At 42.8% G+C, this 9,378-nt stretch overlaps 1 protein-coding gene across 1 annotated transcript; it reads left to right on the top strand.

Annotated features, from left to right (window-relative positions):
* Nucleotides 1–1,795: 1,795 nt before the first annotated feature.
* On the top strand, nucleotides 1,796–3,685 carry LOC133760289 (heterogeneous nuclear ribonucleoprotein A1-like). Its single transcript, XM_062192545.1, is given in 1 exon segment — nucleotides 1,796–3,685. A coding segment is annotated over 1 exon segment (1,116 nt). The 5' UTR covers nucleotides 1,796–1,872; the 3' UTR covers nucleotides 2,989–3,685.
* Nucleotides 3,686–9,378: the final 5,693 nt, after the last annotated feature.

Genomic DNA, 9,378 nt, shown 5'->3' with positions numbered 1-9,378 from the left:
AGAAAGGTCTTCCTTTTCCGTTGGTTCACCCTCCAATGGCCGCTGCGGCCTGTGTGCTGCGGCTGGTGCACCGTGCTGATCCGAAGCCAGGAGCTGGGTGCTTCTCCTGGTCTCCCACATGGGTGCAGGGCCCAAGCACTTGGGCCATCCTCCACTGCACTCCCAGGCCACAGCAGAGAGCTGGCCTGGAAGAGGAGCAACCGGGACAGAATCCGGCGCCCCGACCAGATCTAGAACCCGGTGTGCAGGCAGAGGATTAGCTTATTGAGCCATGGCGCTGGCCAATAGTGAAAATATTCAAAGAAGTTGAAGCAAGGGGGAGCTTTTAAAAGCAAAATAAGGATAACATAAATTATTTTTGAGATAATAATCATTGGCTACAAGAGTCAACAGCAAAGATTGTGTCAATCCAAAGTTGGATGGACAGCTGTTTGGCAGATATCCTTATAGAAGGATTTTTAATTATTTATTTGAAAGAGAGAGAGAGATCTTCTATTTGCTGCTTCACTCTCCAAATGCTACAACAGCTGGGGAGGGGGTAGGCCAAAACTAAATGCATAAACTCAATCCACGTCTCCCACATGAGTGTCAAGGACCCAGGTATTTCAGCCATCACTTGCTGCCTCCCATGGTACACATTAGCAGGAACTAGAATAGGAACCGAGACTTGAACCCATGCACTCTGATATGGCATATGGGCATCTCAAGTGGTGTCAGCCACTGGGCCATAACACTGGACCTATAGAAGCAATTTTTGTGTAAGGTTTTGCTTCTGGCAAAGTCTTGTGTCATAGTTCTCATTATGGGGTGTAGTACATGAGACCCCTTCCTTCACATCCTCTCAGCTGTATGTATGTATGTATGTATGTGTGTATGTACATGTGTGTATGTACGTGTGTGTATGTATGTGTGTATGTATGTATGTGTGTATGTATGTGTGTATGTATGTATGTGTATGTATGCATGTATGTGTGTATGTATGTATGTGTGCATGTATATATGTGTTTATGTATATATATGTGTGTATGTATGTGTGTATGTATGTAGGCGTGTATGTATGTGTGTATGTATGTATGTATGTGTGTATGTATTTATATTTATGTTAGGATTTGACACAACTTAATTTCAATTCTTACAACTTTCACAGGTTCATAAGGAGAGTGTCAATAAATACACTAAACCTAATACTCTAGTGTAAGCAGTTCCTAATTAGAATAAAAAAGTTGTGGGGGAATGAACAAATAATATGTCCATATCAACCCCGCTTTTTTAAAAAAAATGATTTATTTATTTATTTGTTTGAAAGTCTGAGTTACAGAGAGAGAGGGAGAGGCAGAGACAGATACAGAGGTCTTCCATCCACTGGTTCACTCCCCACATGGCTACAATGTCCAGGGCTAGGCCAGGCTGAACCCAGGAGCCAGGAGCTTAATTCAGTTCTCCCATGTGAGTAGCAGGGGCCTAAGCACTTGGGTCATCTTTTGCTGCTTTTCCCAGACCATTAGCAGGGAGCTGGGTCAGAAGTGGAGCGGCCGGGTCTCCAACCATATGGGATGCCAGCATCTCAGGCAGTGGCTTTACCTGCCACGCCACAGTGCCGGCCCTTCAACTCAGTCTTTATTTTTTTATATCCATCTGCTTATACCACAGTAATTTAGTACTACTATACTACACTATATCAACATGAACTAATTATATGAAAAACCACCTCAAAGCCATTAAGTTTGGAGCCAAAGTGTCCCTTTCCTCATGCTTCACTCTCTACTTCCCATCCTAAAAATAAAATTCAGGGATACGTTCGTTGGCTTACTCCTTTCTGCCTGCGGACACCGCCGAGGAAGCATCGTCGAGTTCTCTCTTCCCACCGCCGTCATGGCGAAGTCAGAGTCGCCGAAGGAGCCCGAGCAGCTGCGGAAGCTCTTTATCGGAGGACTGAGCTTTGAGACGACCGATGAGAGCCTGAGGAGCCATTTTGAGCAATGGGGCACGCTCACGGACTGCGTGGTAATGAGAGACCCGAACACCAAGCGCTCCAGGGGCTTTGGGTTTGTCACCTACGCCACCGTGGAGGAGGTGGATGCGGCCATGAACGCAAGGCCACACAAAGTGGATGGAAGAGTTGTGGAACCAAAGAGGGCTGTGTCGAGAGAAGATTCCCAAAGACCAGGTGCCCACCTCACTGTGAAAAAGATCTTTGTGGGTGGCATTAAAGAAGACACTGAAGAGCATCACCTCCGAGATTACTTTGAGCAGTACGGGAAAATCGAGGTGATTGAGATCATGACTGACTGAGGCAGTGGCAAGAAGAGGGGCTTTGCTTTCGTGACCTTCGACGACCATGACTCCGTGGATAAGATTGTCATTCAGAAATACCACACTGTGAACGGCCACAACTGTGAAGTGAGGAAGGCCCTGTCGAAGCAGGAGATGGCCAGCGCTTCGTCCACCCCGAGAGGTCGAAGTGGTTCTGGAAACTTTGGTGGTGGTCGTGGAGGTGGTTTTGGTGGCAATGACAACTTTGGTCGTGGAGGAAACTTCAGTGGTCGTGGTGGCTTTGGCGGCAGCCGCGGTGGTGGTGGTTATGGTGGCAGTGGGGATGGTTACAATGGATTTGGTAATGACGGTGGTTATGGAGGAGGCGGCCCTGGTTACTCTGGAGGAAGCAGAGGCTATGGAAGTGGTGGACAGGGTTATGGAAACCAGGGCAGTGGCTATGGCGGGAGTGGCAGCTATGACAGCTATAACAACGGCGGAGGCGGCTTTGGCGGTGGTAGTGGAAGCAATTTTGGAGGCAGTGGAGGCTACAATGATTTTGGCAATTACAACAATCAATCTTCCAATTTTGGACCCATGAAGGGAGGAAATTTTGGAGGCAGAAGCTCTGGCCCCTATGGTGGTGGCGGCCAATATTTTGCCAAACCACGAAATCAAGGTGGCTATGGCGGCTCTAGCAGCAGCAGCAGCTATGGCAGTGGCAGAAGGTTTTAATGACTGCCAGGACACAAAGCTTAGCAGGAGAGGAGAGCCAGAGAAGTGACAGGGAAGCTACAGGTTACAACAGATTTGTGAACTCAGCCAAGCACAGTGGTGGCAGGGCCTAGCTGCTACAAAGAAGACATGTTTTAGACAATACTCATGTGTATGGGCAAAAAAACTCGAGGACTGTATTTGTGACTAATTGTATAACAGGTTATTTTAGTTTCTGTTCTGTGGAAAGTGTAAAGCATTCCAACAAAGGGTTTTAATGTAGTTTTTTCTTTTGCACCCATGCTGTTGATTGCTAAATGTAATAGTCTGATCATGACGCTGAATAAATGTGTCTTTTTTTTAAATGTGCTGTGTAAAGTTAGTCTACTCTGAAGCCATCTTGGTAAACTTCCCCAAAAAGTGTAAAGTCAGAATTCATCAGGGTGTTGCCAGGTTCCATTTGAGATTTATATACAAACTGCTTGGGTGGAGAAGCTGTTCTCAGATACATGAGTTACTGTTGTGACCTTCTGAAGTTTACCATTAAAAGCCACCCAAGCAGAGTCATGGGGTTATTTGGTTATAAGAATGATTGTTGGCGCATCCTTTGCAATATATCTAAATTGAATAATGGTACCAGATAAAATTACAGATGGGAATGAAGCTGTGTATCATCCATTATCATGTGTAATCAATAAACGATTTAATTCTCTTGAAAAAAAATAAATAAAATTCATTCTCAATACAGGTTTTACATTAGTTTCAACTTGACATCAATTTAAAAAAAATTTTTGTTGTCTTGGGCAATTTGAATGTGACTATCTTCTTTGAATTTTATGCACTCTATCAGCCTCACTTTCATACCCATTTAATTCCTAGTCTTATAAATTTCTAATAATTATGAAATAAGGCTTTCATACCAAGAAATACAAAATCACTGAGACACATATAAACCTCTTACAGGAATTTCAATGCAATTCTCTGCTTTTGTGCCATATTTTGCAGAGTCCTTGGCCCTCCAGATGCCACAAAACCTCTCCCCAGCCCTCTTTGTCCCCACTTCACATCACATGCTGTTATCAACCTCTTCACTCTTTGGAGTAGGAAAAATGTAAATTCTTCAAATGTTTCCAAAAATTTGTTTAAGCAAAGTAGAAAAGTGAATGTTTCTGAAATAAAGATGGAAAAATTTCTAAAAACAGAAAGGAGGAATGGTGAGTAACACAGCCCCTGGATGCTGCATAAATAAGAAAAATGGCTTAGACAAAGGCAAGGTGGAAAAAAAAAGTGGAAGCACAAAAAGGTGCCTTGGGCAAAGCAGAGGCATGAGGGACAATCCAGGTACACAAAAAAGAGGGATATTTGGGCTAAGAACATCCACAGGCCATCCAGCAGAGTTTGCCTCTATGTTTTGGGCCTGGCAATCCTGACATACACCTGTCAGTAAGTTATACACCAGTAAGATATAAAGACAAGATGAGAGCTTGAGAATATCCGATCGGCACATATTGGAAAAGACACTACAGAGACTCAAGGTAACAACATAAAGTTCTGTGATGTATATTTAAGGAAAAACTCTCCTATTCTGTTTCTACACCAGAGATGCAGGGCTTGGACTGGATGAGAATGCTGACCATTGTTTACCATTTGTCTAACCTCAGGAGCGTATCATCCTCTCTGAACCTCAGTCAGCAGTAGGATGGAGATAACTCAAAGGGTTGTTGGAAGATTGTATGAGACCTTCTAAGAAATGCCTGTTGCAGAGGAAGTATATAATAAATGGTAACTGTAAAGTCAGATCATTATTATGAGAAACATTATTCCTATAGACAGCCCAGAAACAACTTTTCAGGAGATCTCTACTGACTTCTTTCAATTTTGTGCACTCTATCAGCCTCACTTTCATACCCATTTCATCCCCAGTCTTATAAATTTCTAACAATTATGAAATAAGGCTTTCATACCAAGAAATAACTTGCTTTCATTCGTGAATCCTACATAGATTAGTTTGTTATCATCATGGGAACGCTCTTTGCAGAAAGCCTGAGTATCTTCTTCCAATTTTCAGAGATTGTTTCAGTCAGATTTCTCAGACTCCCTGTTCAGAAAGAGCATACTTTGCTGGAAGGACAGGGACTTGGAAAGTGGGTGGCCTGGATTAGAAAATGAGTAGAAACAAGAGAGTCAGCAGACTCAGCAACAAGAACCATCACAATGTCATGCTATAGAAATGCTGTGATCCACAATCCGCAGATCCATCCACCCCAGAGGCTCCCCACACCAGTGCCACCAACTCACTTTGCAAAATCCTACAGTAGAGACCTGACTAGCTGAACATGGGCCGCCTGCCCATCCTTTGACAGATGGAGGTGGCAAGCTGAAGAATCTTGTTACCTGGATTTTTTAAATGAGAGATCTACCTGGTGTTTGTGCAGTCTTGATGGACGATAATTTAAAGTGCTAATAAGATGGGTGTTTTTGTACCCAAGACAATAAGTGAGTCATTAAGCAACAAGAATCTGCTAAAGACGGTAACATGGCCATCTCAGAATCTAACTGTACTCCTAGTTCCCTTCTTTAGTTTCAGAAAACACCCAGGGGGATATAATTCTTTGAACTTCTCCTTCCTACAAATTGCATAATTCTAACCTCAAAAGTACCTCAAATACCACAACTTTCATACAAGCTTCAAGGCATCAAGATTTTCCCAATCAGGGGTGCTATTTATATTCCATTATCTGTCCCTGGACATCTCTGTGAGGGTGCTAAACTCTAGCTAGTTCTACTCCATAGATAACTAAAATAATTAGGATTGGCTCTCGCACCTCGCACTTTACACCTCACCCCCAGCAGCCACTCATACTCACACACGCCGGTTCCTTTCTTCCCTGGAGAACTCTTAAGGCACTGGAGGAATCTGAGTCTCAGAAGTCCTGGATTTTGGATTTTCCAATCACTGCATCATCTGATTAACTATCTGAAATGTTTTCTTGACTCCATATTTTCTATTCTTAGTGAAAGATTTTTAATTATTTTTTTTAAAATGCCCTTGCTGGTGTGACTTACCTCCATACAGAATCAATGTCTTCATACTTCTGTTTTAATTTATGTCATCTTTACCTCCCACAAGACAACAACTATCCAAATTCAGCTCTGATAACCAACAGCACTTATGCTGACATCTTTTCTTTTATTCTGGAATTCTTCAGGTAGGAGTTACACCCAATTTTGCCAAGAACAGGATCAGGAAAAAGCTTAGGAAATCTGAGTATCTAAACCCAAAGATTGTCATCTTTCTTTTGCTTCAAGATGTAAGACTCCCTTTCGCATCTTCTGTAAGACCAGTCTAGTGATGGTGAATTCCTCAGTTTCTGTGTGTCTCAAAAAGTCTTTATTCCTCCCTCACTTCTGAAAGACAACATTTCTGAGTACAGTATTCTTGGTTGGCAGTGCTTTTCCTCCAGAACATTGACTGTCTTCCCAAGCCCTCCAAGCTTGTAAAGTTTTGACTGAAAATCTGATATTAGTCAAATATGGTTCCCTAAAATGCTCCATGGTATTTTTTCTCTTGCTGTTTTTAGATTCTGTCTTTGTCTTAGACTGCTGACAGTTAACACTGTGTGGATATAATTTTTTTGGTCAAATTCATTTGGTATCTTTCAGGCCTCCTGGATCTGAATGTCCATACACCTTTTCCAAGATTTGGAAAGTTTCTAGTTATTTTATTGAATAGGTTTTCTGTGTCTTTTTTGTTTCTTCTCCTATTAGAACACTTATATTTCAAATATTTATTCATATAGTGGTGTTGCATGGGCCTTGAAGGCCTCTTTCTTCATTCATTTGTAATACTTTATTTTATTATTTTCTTCTTTGGCTAAATGGTTTATTTGAAAAGGTCTGTCTTGAAGGTCAAAAATTCTTCTACTTGACCAAGACTATTATTAAGACTCTCAATTATATTTTTTTATTCTATTTATTGAATTCTTCAGTTCCAAGATGTCTGCTTTATTCATTTTCATAATTTCTACCTTTTTGCTGATTTCTCATTTATATCATGAATTGTACTCCTAATTTCATTGAATTAGATGTTTGCATCCTCTTTTATCTCAGAGTACCCTACAATCATTCTTTTAAAAGTATTGTCCAGGTATTTCACTAATTTCCTCTCCTTTTTGGTCTGTTTCTAGAGTTATTATGTTGCTTTGGAGGTACTATGTTGCCTTGCTTTTTGTACTTCTTTGTGTCCTTACCTTGGTATTTGTGTATCTCATGGATCTGTTCTCTCTACTAATATTATCAAGTAGCTTTCGTAGTAAGATGTTCTCCTTATGATGCATCTTAGCAAGTTATTTTGATGGGCTCTGCTTGCTTTGGCTCCCATTTGGTACAGTACATCTTCCAAGTAGTTTCTTCAGCTGCAATTGATGCTTATGGGTGCAGTCTATGTGTCCGTAATTGAAAAGCCCGTCTCTGAGCCACACGTAGTGGAGCTACTCCAGCGGCCCAGGCAGGTGTGGCACATACAGCAGTAGGGGTAGGACACCTGTTACTGCTTGGCTGCTCCTAAGTACACATGCAGGTAAGGTACAGTGTGCAAATGTGGCAGCAGAAGTGTGCCTGTCAGTTTCTGTTGGCCACATAGTTGTGGGGACACATTGGTGTGCCTTGTCAGGGGTGGTGCAGTGCATGCATGAGCAGTAGGAAGGTATAGTCAGTCCTCATGGGCATTGCAGGGGTGGAGCTACTCCAGATGGGCCCCAGACAGGTGTAGTACACTTGCCTGGGAGTGGTGGCAGGACATCTATGTGATTTAGGGGCTACACATGGGGATGGAGTGGGCACCCCAGCAGATGAAAGGATTGAGGCACAGCTTGCACGGCCTACATCAGAATGTCTATGTGGCACTGCATACATCTGTCAGTCTGTGGAGACTGTGTGAGGTGAGATCTCACTAGTGAATCTGGCAAATGAGGCACAGCTTGTGTGGCAGTGGGTGCAGGGTTGCTGTGCAGTGCAGAGCACACCTGTGAAGCCTATAAGTATTGTGTGAGACTGAGGCCAGCATGCCAGGGTTATTGTGCAGAGTGCCAGTGGCTGTGCTGATAAGTCTTGCTAGGCTGTACAGAGTTAAAACCACTCCAGCAGGTATGAGCATGTATCACTTACAGCAGTGGGCCAGGATTCCATTGTTTCAAAATGGTGCTATACAGCATCTGCATAGATGGAGAAATGTATCTCATGAACTGTGTCCCCACCCCCAGAAAAGTGCAATGGTGCACTCTCCCCGAAAGCTGCTCATCTGGGTTTGTGCCTTCAAGGGCTGCAAGATCTTCCAGCAGCAGCAAAAACTTCAGGTGTCAATGTGGGTTGTCAGGAGTCTCGCATTCACATTTTTTCCATTGTGGGGGAACTTTCTCAAGTTCAAACTGGTCCAGACTGTGGGCTGCTAAGGCAGACAATGTATGTCACTTCCCTCCATTCTTCACCAGACTGTCTGGGATCTCTGCATTCTGCAATTTCTTCATTTCATCCACACTGCGTACCAGGGCTCTCTTCGGACTACTCTAGCTGAAGAGTAGCTGTCTATTTACTCTTAGCTTTTCATGCTTCTTTGTGGGAGGAAGCATGTTTGGTGTTCTAGTTAGCCATCTTACCAAAAGTCTCTATTTTTTCGTTTTTTAATTGACAAATAAAAATTGTGTATACTTATGGTATACACCACAATGTTTTGATACATGGATGGAATGGCTGAATCATGTGAATTAACATATTTATCACCTCAAATATGCATGTTTGTGTTGAAAACATTTAAAATATACTCTTTTAGTGATCCTTAAGGACATAACATATTGTTACTAACTGTAATCACCGTAATGTAGAGAGAGGGAGAAGACACACAGAGAAAGATTTTCCTTCTGCTGGTTCCTTCCCCAGATAGCTGCAACAGCTGGGGTAGGACCAGGCCAAAGACAGGAGCTTCATCTGGGTCTTCCATGTGGGTGGCAGGGGCCCAAACACTTGGGCCATTTTTCACTGTTTTTTTCAGGCGGTTAGCAGGGAGCTGGATCAGAACTGGAGCAGCTAGGACATGAACCAGCAGCCATCTGGGATTCTGGCATTGCAGGTGGAGGCTTTCCCCACTATGTCACGACACCAATCCCAGACATGATTAATTGTTAACTCAATCTCCACCACTTTTCTCATTCCCAGATGTCGGAGGAAAGCTCTGAATGTCAGCTTATGGCTTTGTCTTCCATAACTTCTAACAAGTCCTCATTCTGAAGGTATCAAAGAGAACACAAAGAGCTGCTTCACCAAAACAAACAGTGCCCCTATTATCAGGAAATCCCCAGGGTTCTAGGAGCTCAAGACCAGAAACTGGGGTCAAAGATCAAATATTATTATAAAAGA

The sequence above is a fragment of the Lepus europaeus genome, chromosome 5, assembly GCF_033115175.1.
Source record: "Lepus europaeus isolate LE1 chromosome 5, mLepTim1.pri, whole genome shotgun sequence".
In the NCBI taxonomy this organism is placed as follows: Eukaryota; Metazoa; Chordata; class Mammalia; order Lagomorpha; family Leporidae; genus Lepus; species Lepus europaeus.
This window is presented reverse-complemented; position numbering and strand designations above follow the sequence as displayed.